Source organism: Astatotilapia calliptera, chromosome 23, assembly GCF_900246225.1.
Source record: "Astatotilapia calliptera chromosome 23, fAstCal1.2, whole genome shotgun sequence".
In the NCBI taxonomy this organism is placed as follows: Eukaryota; Metazoa; Chordata; class Actinopteri; order Cichliformes; family Cichlidae; genus Astatotilapia; species Astatotilapia calliptera.
In genome coordinates this window covers 30863788-30881496 of record NC_039323.1, presented here as the reverse complement: position 1 = coordinate 30881496, position 17709 = coordinate 30863788, and the positions used below count along the sequence as shown (strand labels likewise).

Below are 17709 nucleotides of genomic sequence, written 5' to 3'. Positions count from 1 at the left end.
CAAGATTGGCATCAAAGATAGTTGAACAAAGTTGTAAAACTGAAACAAAACTGAACTGCATCACATTTCCAGTATTACTGTATTATATCATGTACAGAGGATATAATTCTGTAGTTTCCCACAAGCATGGGGAAGTTTGCGTAACCATGAAGACAGAGAGATAGACATAAAGAGAGACTAGAATCTATACATTACCTTCTCCCCTTTGTATCCTGGTTTTCCCTGTGTGTACAAAACATCACGTCAGGAGGATAAAGACAAAGAGAAAAGCGCTGGAATACAGTTAACAAAAAAATACTTCATTCTTCTCATTCTAAAATCATTAGATTTATGGAAGAGCGATGTTAAGGCTTTCACACTGAATTTGTCAGTCTTGACTTAGCCTTGACCTTACCAACTTGATTTAAGCTCACCTCTGCTCCAATTCGACCTGGAAGTCCACCGAGCCCAATCTCACCCTGTGAAAAAGGGAATTTTAGTTTAAAAAGGAAAGGCAGGCCACGTTGTTTGCATGTGCTTTAACTGTGTGAAATAAATACAAGTCTGCACCTTTTGTCCTTTTGGGCCAGGGCTTCCATCCTCTCCAGGACGACCCTTCTTGCCCTGTAGAGAAAAACATTGTAGCAAGGTTAAAGATACATAATCATCGACAGAGTAACATTTCTGTTTGTTAATACTTTGTATAAAATAAATATATTAAATCTTATTTAATTAACTTTATTCCCAGTACAGATAGTGAATAACTGTATTTTACTGTAACTACCTAGCAATACACCTTTAAGTCTGGCCCATGCCATCTCTTGCAGGAGACCCTTCAGCATGTTGAACAGCTGTCAGTGGAAGCGAAGGCCAATAAAATAGCCTTCCTTCTTCCTATTGCTGTGCTGCAATGCACAGTATAACAGCTCTTTTTGTTTAACAGAAACATGTTTCCAGTTCATCACAGCCGCTGAGTCTGGGAGCAGATGAGACAAAAGAGATGTGGTCTGCATGCGAGTGTAAGTCCGTAGACGAAAAACCGTCTGGTTGTTTTTGCTGTTTTTGTGTTGTGAACTATGCATGCTCTTACATTGTAAGTATACGCCTTCTTGTGTGTGTCTGTCTTCATACAGTGTTTCCGTCAGTGTGTGCAGATAGACACAGCTTTGGTTTTGGAGCATTAGGTTTGAGAGGGTAATTACGCTGTTCTCATCCTGTGAAAATACATCAAAGAAAAACTGCAGTGTCTAATTGAAGCTGACCTTCTCGCCACAATAAAAGATATCCTCTTGTCACGACATGGCTTTGGCAGGCAAAGGAGGTCTTTCATTGTAACATTGTATCTGCTGAGATGTGTCCTCACACAATCCAAAGTTCACGGGTTGCTTTAACAGACGTGATTCAGCAGATTTCTCATGTACATTTAGATCATTTCTGAAAAAAATCGCTAGAGGAATGTACTCTAACTGCTTCAGGGTTGTTTAAAACCATAAGATTTACTAAACTCCCTCCAAAAATGTGCAAGTAGTCTTTTGGCATAGACACTGAGTTGTTATCTGTGCTGTGCTTGTTATCAAGCAAGCCAGTTTTGGCGTCAATGTCTTTTCAGCACAGTAGAAAAGTATGGATTATGACTGTAAAATAAATGATAACAATTGAAAATTGATAAATGAATTATTAAATATAATTTCATAACTTTATACTACAGAAATTTTTACATAGTGGCGTTTTTTAAATGTCATTCTAATTTATTATTTTTTGATCTGGAAAAGCAGAAAATACAATTTTCTAATGACTAAAGCTAAAAATGTAACTGAAGAAAGGCTGTTTAGCAGTGTACTCAAACTGTTTAACTTCTTCTAAATTGTATTTCTCTGAAGAAGATATTTAGAATTCAAATGCTGCAGTTATTTGCTTCTGTTAAACAGAGCTCTATAGTGAGTGACAACCCCAACCCTGGTATGTTTGGAGGCTTTCGGTGGGTGAGGCTCAAAACTTAGAACACTGTACCAACTGTCTAGTAGCCTCTAGCCTCTGGGGCTTTTCTGTTGCCAGCGATACTGGTACATTACAAAAAGTAAATAATGAAGAGGACCAACTCCAAATTCTTTAACTTCATCTAAAATCATCAGGTAAACAGTTGAAACGTGGACATATTTGGGTGTTCCAACATGATAATGATCCCAAACCCACATCAAAACTGGTTTTTGAATAGATAACACAAGCAAGATAAAGCAAACTATTAACTTTTTGGAGTGGGCATCTCAAAGCTCTGACCTCAGCCATATTGAAACTATGATTAAAAACAGGGTCTCTATCAGGAAACCAACCAATTTAAATGACCTATGAAAACAAGTTTGGTCAAATATCCATCAGAATGATACAGGAAGCATCTGGTGCAGAGTTGACTTACTAAAGGACATCCAGCCAAATATATACGTATATATATATATGAGCCAGTATATGTAATTTTGATAGCTCAGTCAATTTTTTAACTGTACTGGCAACAACTTTAAAATTAAACATGCTAACTGAAGTCTGTAAAGTCTGAAAAGTAGCTCTTGGGCTTTTTTTTTTTTTAGTAATTTCTTTGAGCACTGCAATATTTGACATTTGGGTGAAGTTTGGGAATTTGTGAATATTTTCTGCTCTCAATAATCTTGCTCACTGTACAATGATGGACTACAAGTTATTTGAAAATGGCCATATAACTCTTTCTAGATTGATGCAGAACAGTGATTGATTTTTTTAAGGTTACTGATGATGAGTCTCCTGCTTTGTGTTAACAAATATCTGAATGCTACAGACTAGTGAACATTCAAGATCCTTGTTTTTATAGAGGTCACACCTCTCACACCTGGTTTTGAGCAACTCTGTAAAATTAAATTAAATATTTATCTTTTATTTATATGTAAAATGCAGTTATTTTCCTTGTGTTGTTACATAAGAAAAAAGGCAATGTTACCCAATTTTATTTATCTAGTTACATATTAAATACTTTATTTAGTAATTATTGATTATTGGACACTTTTCTGCTCCATAGATGTTGGCATACTCACAGCAGGTCCACTGGGTCCCCTCTCACCCTTCTCACATGCACATTTGCTCTGCAGGGGGCACTTCAAAAAACAAGAGAAGAAGAGTGAGATGGACCATACAGGGGCATATATAACAAAATATGTCTGGAAAAACATGAGGCTCAAGACTTACCCCTTCATCAGCCACAGCCGTCTGTGATGGAAGAAGCAGAACAATATCAAGATGTTGTAACCTTCTTTTTTTTTTTACATTTATACAATTCAACAGAGTAGCTCAAAATTGAAGGTAAGACAATATTCTCAGTATTCTGGCTTCAAAACACACATCTAAAGACACGTCTGTTATTAGAGGACCTGAGTGTTGCTGTTCAATGGGAACTAAAGATAAAAGACAAGTTCTCAGCTGGGACAGGACTACATGATTATGACATACAGATGCTGACTGTACAAGGCAATGAGATGAAAGTCGTGAGTGTAGATGCTGCTGGGCTGTTGCATGCCATGAGAATTCAGTCTGTCAGATCCAGTGTTCTGGGAACCTCGGTGCAGGTTTTCCATAAAGATTTTCCTTTGTCATGTGTACCACCTGTGTCAACAGTAAAGCTTAAGTTTGAAGCCTGAGTGGCATTTGAGGGGCTTGTTGAATGATGAAGCATGCTTGCATGGGTTTGCTGTGTTGCTGTATTTACTGCACCCAATTTTCCCACAAAGAGTTATAATGTGAAGCACATGTTGCTGCCAGTAGCCTGGAAGCATGTCTGGAGAATGTTTCAGAGCAACACATGCTGCAATTGTCTTGGCAGAAATACTTATAAAAGTTAACTTACCTAACTTAAGTCAACATAAAATGTTTCTTAGTTTCATCACGTTTCTCTACAGAGTTTTATTGCTAATGACAGCAGATCTATTACCATGGCAGCCGGTAGCAGGTGTACATAGGGGATGCAATAAGGCAAGAAATCAAAGCAGTGGGTGGTAACAATGGCAGCAGCAGTGGAAGTGCTTATTCAGTGCCTTGAGATACTAAAGACTTTTGATTTGGAAAGCATCTGTCTGCATAATGGCTTTTTGAAGATTTTATCTGTCATAATTCTTTTCCCCTCTGGAAACAGGCAAATATCAAACATACATGCAATTTCACAAGCAGTGTAAGAGCCGTAGGTATATGGTTTCTAGCCAGTTCAGAATGATAACTTGTAAGTCTGAACATGCATGAGCGTAGGCTTTTCTTCCAAGGTGCTTAAATGAAAATGTATTTAGAAAACTATAATTGGGCAATTTATATTTTTGTGCCATGAAAAATTAATTGCACCCTGCATGATTTCTTAGCGTTAGTGCGTATTTGTCAAACCCCCAAAAAGCAAAAAATGAAATTTTGCATCAGGTTAAACACATTTTAGCATGAGAAAAAGCAACATGAATAAATACAAAATGTGGTTCTTTAATGATTATTTAAGGGGGGGGGGGGGGGGGGGGGGATCCAAAGCTTAGTTCATTTTCACTAGGCATGCCCAGGCTTGATTAATGCCATACTCGATAAATCCTGAAATCACTTAAAAAGAACCTGTTTGACAAACCTGTTTGCTAAATGATCTCAGAAACTAACACATCATGACTCTTTCTTTAAAAAAAACAACAACAAAAAAAAACTGTTGAAAAACAATGTCAAGAACAGAGTCTGGAAAAACTTTGGACTCTACTGACCCACATGAAGAGCCATTATTCACAAATGGAGAAAACTAGAAACAGTGGTCCAAAAGTGCCTCAATAACTAATACAACAGGTCACAAAAGAACCCAGAACAACATCTAAATGTCTGTAAAGGTTCTCAGTCATCAAGGTCATCGAAGTCTAAGGAGGGTCATGGACCCCCTATTGATCCTCTACCTTATCACACCCGTTTTCACACCTTGGCTCGTGTGATTAGGTAGAGGATCAGTAGGGGGTGCATGACACTCCCATAGGGCTTAAAATCTGGGACTCTCTACGAACTCAAGAAGCTTCTCGGATGAGAGGTGAAACGTCTTCAAGAAACTTAAACAAGTGCAGACGCTTTTCTTTCCAAGCTCCTTAAACAACAACATCTAAAGAAATGCAATCTTCACTTTCCTCAGTTAAGGTCAGGGTTCAACAGGAAGAATAAGCCTGGACAAAAATGGCATCCGTGGGAAAAGTCCAAGCCAGAAAAACACATAAAGGCTTGTCTCATAGGAAGGCTTGGGCAGCATTACAGCTTAATAACTTAAATCATCATTTTGTGTTTACTCTGGTTATCTTTTTTAATATTAAAATTTGTTTGATTATCTGAAACATGTAAGTGTGACAAATGCCAAAGACTAAAAAATCAAGAAAGGGGGCAAATTTTTTTTTTTTTATTGCAGTGTACCATAAAAAGCTAATAAGCCAGTCTGTAGCATACAATCCAAAACAAGCAAAAACTAAATGTTGTTTTTACTCACAATTTCTTTAATAACTTTTTCCGCAACGTTTCTGTCCTGCAGGTTGTGAAGGTAGCGGGAAGCTGGAGAGTTAGCAATTAGCTGCAGCTGTGCTTTATTAGCCAGCTCGTTGGCTTCAGGCGTGATTCCTATGGCAAAGAAACGGACACCCTGGTTCTTGGCATCAGCCACAGCTGAAAATATGTCTGGGTTCCTTGGGTGAGAGATGCCATCAAAGAGCAGAATGGCCACCTTTACGCTGCTGGTATCTGACTCTTCTGAGTAGATGCGGGTCAAGTTAGTGATGGCATAGGTGGTGTAGGTGCCGTGGCCAATATACACAATTGGAGAAATTCGGGCCTTAAAGTCTTCTGTGCCTCGCCACTGTTTGAAAGTCTGCTCTATGATGACGTGACTGCTGTACTGAAGGAGGGCTGCACGGGAACTCAACCCCCGTCCAGTCTGCAGCCGCAGGCCCTGCAGCCGGTCCATCAAGTCTAAGGCAAAGCGCTTTTCCTGGGCATGGTTGTCCTTGGCGCTCTCTGAGCTATCGATAAGAAAAGCTATCTCCAAACTGCAGTCCTCATCAACAAGCGCTGCAAAGAGAGGAGTTAGGCTTTATGAAACATGCAATAGCAAAAATATCAGCTGCCTTAAACTGAAATCTCTCAGCTTTTAAATATTAATGAAGCTATTAGTGAAGAGGCAGGAGAAAACAAGACAAGAGAGCAGAGACGACACGTAGCAAAGGGCCTCAGGTCAGAATCGAATCGCATTATATTATATTATGTTTAACATATTACATTATGTTATATATATATATATATATATATATATATATATATATATATATATATATATATATATATATATATATATATATATATATATATATATATATATATATATATAACCAATGAGTGATATCAACTAATGCTTAACATTTAAAATGCAGAGCGTAAAGGACCAAGTAAGTATTTAGCAAACAAAGCACATGTTGCATTTCACTGTTACAGGACAGCTGTTAAGCTTCACAGCAAACCTCTGGATACAATGAATTTTCCTGTATTTGTTGGCTGGAAATTTTCATTTTAATGATACCAGCCAAATGCAAAGACCCCACTGATCACAGTCAAACAAATTTCATTACTAGGGGTGACATTTTTATCAGACTGTCCTCTAGAGGGGGGAAAGGTGATTTATTAGGTTTATTGACTGTTATAGGCTGATCGCTTTTCCAGAACAGTGTGATGACTTTGTGAATGTGACATGTCATTTTAAAAAGAAAATAAAAGTAACTCAACTTGCTGCACCAACCTTGGTGGAAGGAGGTCACAGATCTAATACAGGCTGAGGATAAATCACATTAATCTTCACGGGAATATGTCACAGAGAGAATGTGCCTGGGGAAACAGGACTCTGAGCGAATAAAACGTTTGGGTAACAGAGCACTGAATGGTCACGAGGGAGATGGATGATTCTGAGAAGCCTCAGAGATACGATCAATCCAGGTGGATTGCATCCTGCAGCGATGTCCTTGTTGAATATCATGTTCTACTTTTTACACCTGTAGCTGTACTGTTTCCTTACCTGAACAAATTCCACACCACTTCCTCCAAATTAGAGTATTAGTGGAAAAGAAAAAAAGTAGACTCTGGTTTTCTTAGAAATTCTTGAAACAAAAAACTTACATTTGCCATTTGGAGGTATGAAGTTTGAAGAATATACTTTGTTCTTCTTCTTAGGGGTTACCGCTGGTTCTTCATCGCCTTCTTCATAGTCCTGTGCCAACAGACCCTGAAGTCCCCACAGCAGCAGGAGCCAGTGCATGGAGGGGACCATGACTTCTCTAACAGGGGTAAAGGAAAAACGATTAAAAAAGAGATGCATTTGAATACTGCGCACAAAACCCTGTACACACTCACAGAACAAGCTTTAACAAGCATAAATGTTTAAGACTCAGCCATCAAGCATGCATACCTTGCAGTGTTGCTGACTCCTTAAGAACTTGTGCCCTGTACTCCGTAGCTCTCCTGGCAGTGAAATTCAGGAAAAAGTTTAAAATAGGACAAATAAGAATTTCTTCAGTCAGAGTAAGTTTGATTCCATGTCCTGTGCGTCATGTTTATTGGCCTGTTGCAGAAGTTGTTGCAGAGTCTCCAGATGCAGCAGGCAGCATATAGTCACACCAGAAGCTGAAGCAGCAGTGAAAAACCCCAAACCTTTATTCTGGCTCTCATGGGACTCCCATAAATTCAAGCCATCCCCAAGCTTGCATTAAATGAAGAGAAGTCCGGCCCTTTTTCTGATGATCGCTCCCTTTGGGTGAGAGTGTGGGTGGGGTAGAGAGGCAGTTACAGACATTCTAGAAAGACATGATCGAGCAACCAGTAACCTTTCCCTCTAAGCTCATTTTTTTGTAATTGCTGGTTGGGTTCCAAGTGAGTATTTATCCGTGTTTTCAGTGTGTTTTGTGGCAGTAGGGCAATTTAGGACATAAAGATAACGATATTATAATATGTCTGGTGAGAAAATGGGCAATCTATCTAGTTTTTCAATATACAAGATGCCTCACTCATCCAAGCACTTTTTATACACCTAAGTGCTTTTTTGTGTTATCCTTGCCCAAGGATACTTGGTCATCCAGATTCGAGTACCCAGAGCTTAAACCACCACCCTTCTGATTGGTAGTTGACCTGCTCTACCTCCTGAGCTGTAGCCTCTCCACTGGTGTTACTCTATTATCTAACTGTCAATATGACTGGACCATTGAAGTCCAGGTTAGCTATTTCAGGTAACTATTTTGCCTCTTGGAGCCACTGTGAACTCATTGCAGTTTATAGATGTATGACAGAAGCTCATCTAAAAATGTCCCATTGACCCCCTGCTGTACATGTTATTAGCCTTCCATCTAAGCCAGTAGTATTTATTTTAATATTATTTTAATATTTATTCATATTTGTGTTTACCTGATAATTGTAAGTCCAGCCTTTTAGCTCAGATTTTGGACCCCACCATTAACAGAGGTAAACATTTAGCTCATTGTTTTTTCTGTCTGAATATACCGCTAATGTATATTGGATTTTTAGAATCTATTTGTGGCTAAAAGGAATAGTAAGAGTAAAAGAAAATAAAGCTTGAAGTCTCCATCAAGCCAAGGGAACAATCACTCCATGGTCATTTTCTGTAGGTTAACCAGTGCAAGCAGCCCCGTTGCGAGATCTCGCAAAACAAACGCGGGATCTCGCAAAACAAACTCGAGATCTCGCAAAACTTTTGCAAGATCTTGCAAAACAAACTCGGGAGTTGAAAAGTTGAATTCCAACGATGGCGGCAGCTACTTAGTTGTAATATTATTCTTTCTGGGTCACAAAATACACTTTTAAGATATTTTCAGGCGTGAATGTAGTTGTGTAAACGTCAGATACCTGTTCGGTTTACAAGACATCACATATTTGCAAAAGTGCTCCGACGTTTTCGGAGATAACGGGAAGTCGAGACCTACTACAGCCAGGAGGAACACCGCCTTCCCGGCACATCGTGCCTCGACCTCCCGGTCGGCTTCGAGCTGGTGGCCTGCGAGATCCCGAGTTTGTTTTGCGAGATCTTGCAAAAGTTTTGCGAGATCCCAAGTTTGTTTTGCGAGATCTCGCAAAACTTTTGCGAGATCTCGCAAAAGTCCGTCTTAATTTTTTTTTCTCCCATGTCCCCTGCGGGGCTCCGTACTCTTAAAGTAACACACCGTGCAAAAGAAGTTACCAGAATCCACCTATGAAAACACCCAGAGCACTTATCTGTTTTTCCTTTGACTTGATTTCCTGACATTTACAATACTCCGAACTAAGTAAACTAATAAGAATATTTACAGACCAATGTAGTGTCTACAGGTAAATACTAGTGTAATATATTTCTGAGAGTACATCTGGATGGAATTTTCAATATTCATTTATTTATATTGTTCAGAACCAGTAGGTCTAATTTGGACCCACATGAATCCTTTTCAGTTCCAAAGAAAAGTTTCATAGCTCCTGAAATATATTATAATATCTGTGCAGTACTGGATCAGAGGAGTTTTGTATTCCCAGGGTTTAACCATATAACTTGAACCAGACTCCCATAACTCAGAAACTGGAATAACACTTGGACTAAATGAAGAAATGGATAGGCTCAATACAGCAGGAACTCAGCGTAATTGGCAGTCCAAATATAATCAAACAGTATATGAGCGACTTTGGCCTTTGCGATGCATGGCGCTCCCTTCACCCCAACAGTAAGGAATGTACTTTTTTTCTCACATGTTTATCAAAGATGAAGACTTTATTAAATATTTTTAAAAAGAATGGACTCTATATTTAGACTATAAAGACACTCCCGGAACTTCAGCATCTGTTCTATGGGAAGCAGATGGGAAGCAGGGAAAGCTGTGATGAGAGGTAAAATAATTTCTTTCTCATCACATAAAAAGAAAGAAGAAAACAAAAATATTCAGGAATTAGAAAAAAACATCAAATCCCTAGAAGAAGCCTACGTGTCTCACCAAGATCAAGAAACAATGAACAAAATAGGCAAAACAAAACTAGAATTAAATGAGATAATTGATAAAAAAATATATATATAAATTCTTAGTACAAAGACTACGCTTACTAAATTATGAACATGGTAATAAATCCGGTCAATTTCTAGCAAACCAGTTAAAAATAAAGAAAGAAAAAACAAGATTCTGCTGTTCAAGATTCATCTGGGAACACAGATGAATCTTGTTCAAAACAAAAAAACAACATTTTCAGGGATTTCTATAAAACGTTGTATTGACCACAAATAAACCCATCTAAAAAAGAAATTGATCAGTTTTTGGACAACAACTCTTCCAAAATTATTAGACACTCAAGCAATGGCACTGGATTCACCACTGACACCAGGTGAACTCCAGGAAGCCCTGATAAGTGTGCCCAATAATAAGGCTTCGGGTCCAGATGGCTTTCCTGCAGAATTCTACAAAGAATTCTGGACGATTCTAGCACCAGTTTTTTACTGAACGTTGTTGGAAATCAAAGAAAAGGGCAGACTTCCATGAAATATGAATTCTGCAAACATTAATCTCCTGCTAAAACCAGGCAAAGACCCTGTATATCCCTCAAGCTATCGTCCAATATCCCTTATAAATGTAGACCTTAAAATAATCTGCAAAGCTCTCTCAAATAGACTAGAGAAAATAACCCCCCTCTTAATTCTTACGGGTCTCCTCAGCTCTTATATCCCTGGGAGAGCGCTTAGATCAGCAGGCCAAATGCTCCTGGTGCGACCTAGTTCTCGGCCCAAGACCAGAGGTGACCGCGCATTCGCCGCTGTCGCACCCTACCTCTTGAATAACCTCCCCCTAGCTATTCGGGCGTCTGATTCAATTTAATCTTTTAAATCTCAATTAAAAACTTATTTGATTAGCCTTGCTTTTGTAACAGCCGCCGTTTTCTTTGTGAGTATTTATTATTTATGCGGGCAAAAGCCTGTTCTAACGTTTGAGTCTAAGGTTTATTTTTTAGCACCTGGCGGCTCTTTTTTACGGAGCCCTGCAGGAGACATGGAAGGAAAAAAAATTAAGACGGACCTTTTCAAGATCTCGCAAAAAAACTTGGGATCTCGCAAAACTTTTGCGAGATCTGAACTGGGCCCCGGTCCAGATGGGCCTGGGCCCCCTTTCGCTGGCGGGTTGCAGAGTATGGGGGCGGTCTGCATCTCCCCACCCCAGGGAAAAGGGTAACACTACCTGGGTCTGGGTGCAGTTTCCCCCTCCAGAGGCAAGGGTACCTAGACCCGGGGCTTAGAGTACGCTTGGGGAGTGTGATTGTGTGTATAGTGTCTCTTTATGTCTGTGTCCACTTTGGGTGAGTGTTGAGTAATTGCATATGAGAGCATGAGGGTGGGAATGGATGTTTGTATCTGTGTGTGCCTGTTTGTCTGTGTCCACCGAGGTATCAGACGCCACCTCTCTGGGGACATCTCAGGCCCTCCAAGGTATGGAGGCCTATCTCCCCCACCACTTCCCCTACCAGTGGCAGACGCCCTCAGACATTGGTGCGTTGGTGGGTCTTTGTGTCCGGGGATGGGCGCCCAGGTACACACCGACTCACTCCTTGGTGGCTGCTTGTCGGGGCCTGGAGCCTGGGGCTCGCTCGGGCCACTTCGGGGGTGGGGTGCCCTCAGCCTCTCGGCCTGGGGCTCGGTCACTCAGGCACGGCTGGCTGCCGGCGGAGCTCACGTGCACGTCACTGAAACCCCCCCTGGCTTCTGCTCCGCGGCTGCTGAGTGAGCCCTCATCTGGGTCTCTCCTCAGCTCTTTCTGGGACAGTGGCGCGGCTGCCCCTCTGTTGGTCTTCCTTGGTCTCTTGTGTTCTGAGGACCTCTGGATGTCTGGAGTTTTGATCTCCTCCATACCTGCTTCATGCCCTGGAGGATGGGGCTATGCCCCCACCCACACCTTCTAGCAGATCATTACATGAAGGAACCTTTTAAATACAAGCGCGCTCATGCTCACAGGTGTACACATGGGTGCTCACACACACAAACTACACCCTTTTTGGCTCCTACCTCAAAGCACACTGTGCATCTTGCTATTTAAAAATGTTAAAAAATTAGTAAATAATTGCATTCTGGTGTTGTTTATCAATCAATCAATCAAATTGATTGATTTATATTCTACTCAGCATCAAAATGTTTTCTGTAAACCATAAAAAAATTTTCTGTACACGAAAGTTTTGCTGGTTTGGTCTTCGCACCACCTGAGTAGAAGAAAAAGAAAGAAAGAAAAAAAAACACTTGGTGTTGTTATTGCCTCCTTTGTTACTGAATTTAGGTAAAGGTAAGCGGTCACAAAAAAATGCTCTCTTTCAAAGATAAAGCTGCTTAAATCCCTTTCTTTCAAGTTTCAAGTGCTGATTAAGCAAAGCAAGAAACTCTTGAAGTTACTTTTGTCGTTTCTGCTTCTGCTTTGGATATTTCACATGAATCAAGGGAACGTCTGTTGCACAGACTCTTTTTTTGTTCCATAACACGCACCATATGGTAAAACTAGGATGCAGCATAGCGCTGAATTTCAATATGACACGTCTAATAAAAATGAAGGGCCAAAAAATTTAGAAAATCTTCTGTAAAACTAAACAAACAGCTGCAAATCCACAAAACTCTCATGACACTTTTTTGAGCTCTGTTTTCTCACTTTTTTGTATTATTAAAAACGGGTTGCATTTTCCATCTATGAACTTTTATTTGTTGACGGTTTTCTAAACGCAACACCCACCATGACTCTAAATTTCACAACAATTAACTGACATTCATTGAGAGCATGATAATAAATTAATAAAGATGATCCTATCTGAAAGTGTACTGTGATGCTCTGAGCACATGCAGACACCACTAAAGGGCATCAATAAAGAGCAGGGCATGGTATTTTTATGCAGTGACACAGAATTGAATTTTAATGAGCAAATAGCTTCATTGGAAGAAGACGTGTATGGCAGATCGTTCTTTTATGACACTATGGAAGAAACCACTTAGCTCTTTGAAATTCCATAACCCCTCCAGACATCTTTCCGGTGACTTTAGTTTAATCACTGCTTTTACAAGATAATGCATGATCTTTAAACAGATAGTTACAGCACCACAGACGCATGACATGCGAAGCTCTTGATTGTCGCATCAATGCATATCACATATTTTTAAGATTGTTTGGAGCAACAAAACACGCATATGTGTCCCAACAAGCCCTCGCATCAGTGTGGTGTAAAGGAGAGCTGAGGGCTTTACCACAGTGGAGTCAATAGCTCAGGCTTTTGGTTGCCATGTAAAAGGTTTTCACAGAACTCTTTGCAGTTCTACATCGACCTAAATATGCCTTTACAGGAACTGAGAGATAAAGCAGCAGCCAGGTCCTGGTAATCAAATGAAACTGATTAACTGATCATCAGTAAGTGTGAGCACTTCCATAAAAGCAGAATTCTGGATGCTAACATAATCGCACAGTCTTTCCAGGACTGAATGTTCCAGCAAATTCACCACAAGGTCAGACCATGCAATGTTTGCAGAAACTGCAAAAATCCAAAACCTAGATCTCAGACTCTGCAGGCCTCAGCTAGCATGTTAAATGTTAAAGTTCAAGACATTTGAAAACGACTGACAAAATAAGCCGGTTCCGCTTTCTTAATTCTTCGATAAGTCAGGGCCAAGCCAGCTCCGATCAGCCAGAACCCTGTTACCATGATTCCGAATAGGTAGATATCTTCAGCACTCAGGCTCACCCAAGCCCAAACTTCTCGTTGAGAAAGGGGTGTCAATTGCATATGCAAGCACGACTTCCACTGTGAGCATTCTAACTGCTCCCATCATCTCATGATCAAAAATAGGAAATACAGTTTGCCCATAGATAGTGCCCATAGAAGGTCAAAGGTTACTTTTTGTCGATTCAAACAGAGAGTAGATTCTACAGATAACTCCGTAATGATTAACATTAGCACATTAAGCTTATGTGCTTGAATGGTAACCACATCGACCTCTGCTGCATTTGACTGTTTGAATAAACATGTTGATTCTTGTATCACACTCTTGTGAACTCATATAGCAGATCACTGTGGCTACAGTAACAGAAACTCAAAGTCTGTCTAACACTAAGTAAAGGCTGCTAACTGACGTCAGTATTATTCCACCAACAACATTGGAGCTTTTTCAGCAGAATTGTTAAAATAGTTTTTTTCAACGAGCTTCTACCTGTAACAATCCAGCAACACAAACCACAAAGCCTAGCAACTAATCTCAGTCATCAGTCATCAGACATTACTTTGGGGCATGCAAAGGATGCTTAACTCATGTGCTGTTTTTGCAGGCAAATTCAGACTAGTAGAGCTCTATCTGAGCCTGCTGGTTGTCAGATAGTCATCTACAGGCATGGGGAGGGATGCCAATTTTTCACTTAAAGCAATAACCCAAATTATAGGTGTTTAAAAAAATTGTTTAAAAAACTAATAGAATACCACGAGTGCATCAGCAAACACTAAACTTGATTATTTCATGCTGACTGGACTCACCTGCAGTTTTGCCAAAAGTCAAAATCAGACATCACATCTGATTACAAAGCATACTTAAGATTAGAATGGTTCTATACAGAGCATAAGATTAGCACACAGACATTCCTGCTTGTTAAAGTGTTAACTATGTGCTGCTGAAAAGGCAAAGTTTAATAAAACAAAGACAACAGACTTTTCTATACATATTCATACACTAAAAACCCCAAACAACAGTGCTTACACTAGGAAAGAGCATGAGTCACATATTCTATATCTTTTGGTACGGCAGCTCCCTCTACTGTAAATCTAGTGGAATTACAATTCACAATTTCCCAGTTTCATCCTGCAGACTAACTCAAAATATGTCACGGTTCTGGGTCAGTTTCGACCCAGTATTTTGAGTTTTGATTGATTAGTTTATTTTTGAATGTTTATTGTGGTTTTGGGCGCTATGAGTATCATTATTATTATTAGAATTCTATGTTTCTGTTTATTCATGTTTAAGGATTTGTTCTCGGTTGTATCTCACGTTTAGTTTAGTTCAGGTTCCATGTGTCATTCTGTCTGTCTGTCTCAGTGTCAGGTCTGCGTCTTGGTGTAGTGTTCTCGTTTCCTGTTTTATTGTGAAGGTCTGCGTCTCATGTGAGTGTGTTCAGTTTTACCTTTGTCTCGTCTTGTTGATTATTCCCAGCTGTGTCCACCACCTGTGTGTAATTCCCCTGTGTTTCTCTGTGTGTATTTAAGTCGTGTCCTCTGTCATTGTAGTTGCTGGTCTGTCTGTGTATTCCACCCTGCTTCATCTGTGTGTTTCCCTGCTGTCAACCGCCAAGTGTTTCTGCTCGCTTTCATTCATGTTCAGGTTCTGTAGTCAGTTTGTTCCCAGTCTAGTTTAGTCCTTGTTCGGTTCACCTTTTGTCCATTTTTATTTTGTGTTTAATAAACCACCATCACACCTTTACAAGTGCCTGCTCATCTCACTCGCCGTGACAAAATATTTCCCATATTTCTCTCTCTCTCTCTCTCTCTCGTGCAGATGCCTTGAGCCATCTGTTATGTCTTTATATTTTGTTAGCAAAATGGGAATTAAATGTAGCAATTCATTGAAACATGGGCGAACAAACAGTCTGAATTGTATAAGGCACAAACAGAGATTGTACAATTCGAACACAGATGAAACGCTACCTTTGTTTCATCCTCTGACAAGTTTGGCATGGTGGATCACAATTTAATCAAACTGAATCAAATTAAACACAATTCAATTATATTTATACAGTACCAAATTACAGAGAGACAGAAATAAATATGTGTATAAACAGATAATGAGTGGAAAAAGGTGCATCATGGGAAGCCCCTAGCATCCTAGGCCTATTATAGAAGGATTCAAGGTCATCCGATCCAGCCCTCACTATAAGCTTTGCTAAAAAGGAAAGTTTTAAGCCTAATCTTAAAAGGGTGAGAGGGTGTTTTTCTCCCAAATCCAAGTTGGGAGCTAGTTCCACAGAAGAGGGCTTCTGCTTCCCAATCTACTTTATACTCTAACAACAAGTAATCCTGCTTTCTGAGGGAGGGTTAAACACTATAATGGGCTGATACAGTAATATGAGGTCTTTAAGATCCGAAGGGCGCTGATTATTTAAGATCCTGTATTCGTAGAGAAGAAATTTAAATGAGATTCTGTATGTAACAGGGGGCCAATGTTGGAGAAATAGAATCTCTCTTACTAGACTCTGTCAGTAATCTCACTGCACCATTCTGGATAAACTTTTCAGAGAGTTTTTTGGAGAGCCTAATAATAATGCACTACAACAGTCTGCCCTAGAATTAATAAATGCATGAACTAGTTTTTCAGCATCACTCTGAGTCAGGATGTTAGTGATTTTAGAGATACTGTGCAAATGCAAGTCCTACATTTTTTTAATATAAAAATTGAGAGATGCATCCTGGTCAAAAACAAGATTCCAAGATTCCTCAAAGTGTTACTGGAGGACAATGTAATGCCATCCATAGTAAGTATCTTGTTAAACACCATATTTCTAGCATTTATAGGGCACATTACAGATTCAATTACTGTACTCGGCCCCATTAGATTTTGCTTTTTATAATTCCATCAGTTGAGAAGATTTTCAAAACCACTGTCTGAAATATGGCCGCAAAACAGGACCGAGCCTCAGATGGCTGTAGACACTCACTGTGTACAGTCATCTGTGCGTTTTTCTACCCAGGTATGCTTTTACGGCATTGGCAGTGTATATCCTGGTCATGCTAAATGGCTTTGTGACATCCACTGATCATTTCAGAAACAGCGGATTGATTAAATGAAAGGTCAGATGCATTTTTCAGGATGCAAGTCAAGTCTTTGCTGTTTATTTTCCTGTTTCTTAAGGACATGACTTTCAGCAACAACTGCTGCTACTTCACTGATGAACAGTTTATTCACACCTTCAAAATGGAAAACAAATGATCAATAATGAATGTAAAAAATTAGTATTATAGTAAAATATTGAACAATATAAAGGGAATATGGGATATTTTAAATTGCATTGTTAAAAGCAGTTCTGGACAACAAAATTGTCCTCAATATTTTATTGATAATGGCAATAAATGTGCAAAATTTAAAAAAGTGGTTTGACAGGAACAAACTAAATCTAAGTAAAACTAAAATCACAATTCAATTATTGTTGAATTAACCCTAACCCTATTACTGTTATTACTATTATTGCACAGTACTCTCCAATTTATGCTGTGAAACTTTAACATTAGCAAGGTAATTTCGATTTACATGTACAATAAAAATAAAGGGCTATTCTGTTCTGTAAAGTCTACTGGCTGTTGCTATAATGTAAACACGGTAGAAGTGTCTTGAGGCAAACTGAGGCAACTATTTCTCATTTTAATGAGGGCACTGTCAGTGACCTATAATAAAAATAGGTTACATGGATAACACTAGTTATTTAGAGTTTCATCAGGGTTTTTATTTAATTTGGCTACCCCACTGAGAGTCCAAACCATCTACATTAACTAAAACAAAGAATTATAACTGTGATTATAACATTTCGTTTGGGCGGTCATTTGGTTCAAATAAGCCAGCTCTATCGAGGTCACAATGTCAACTGCATGTGCTTAACTACTACGCATGCTCGTTGTGGCGTGTTTTACGTTGTGCGCAGGCGCAGTTCGTCTAAGCGGTCATACGTTATAAAG

At 39.4% G+C, this 17709-nt stretch overlaps 1 protein-coding gene across 2 annotated transcripts in view; it reads right to left on the bottom strand.

Annotated features, from left to right (window-relative positions):
* LOC113016306 (collagen alpha-1(XXVIII) chain-like) overlaps positions 1-7710 on the bottom strand; it is a 41904-nt gene extending 34194 nt beyond the window's left edge. For both annotated transcript variants that reach the window (XM_026159045.1, XM_026159046.1), the window contains exons 1-8: positions 7436-7710; positions 7147-7304; positions 5477-6051; positions 3190-3210; positions 3039-3098; positions 550-603; positions 414-458; positions 196-222 (exon numbers count right to left, since the gene is read on the bottom strand). In XM_026159045.1, the coding sequence (XP_026014830.1) occupies positions 196-222; positions 414-458; positions 550-603; positions 3039-3098; positions 3190-3210; positions 5477-6051; positions 7147-7297 (933 nt within the window). In that variant the 5' untranslated portion in view covers positions 7298-7304; positions 7436-7710. The remainder of the gene's footprint in view (positions 1-195; positions 223-413; positions 459-549; positions 604-3038; positions 3099-3189; positions 3211-5476; positions 6052-7146; positions 7305-7435) is intronic.
* Positions 7711-17709: the final 9999 nt, after the last annotated feature.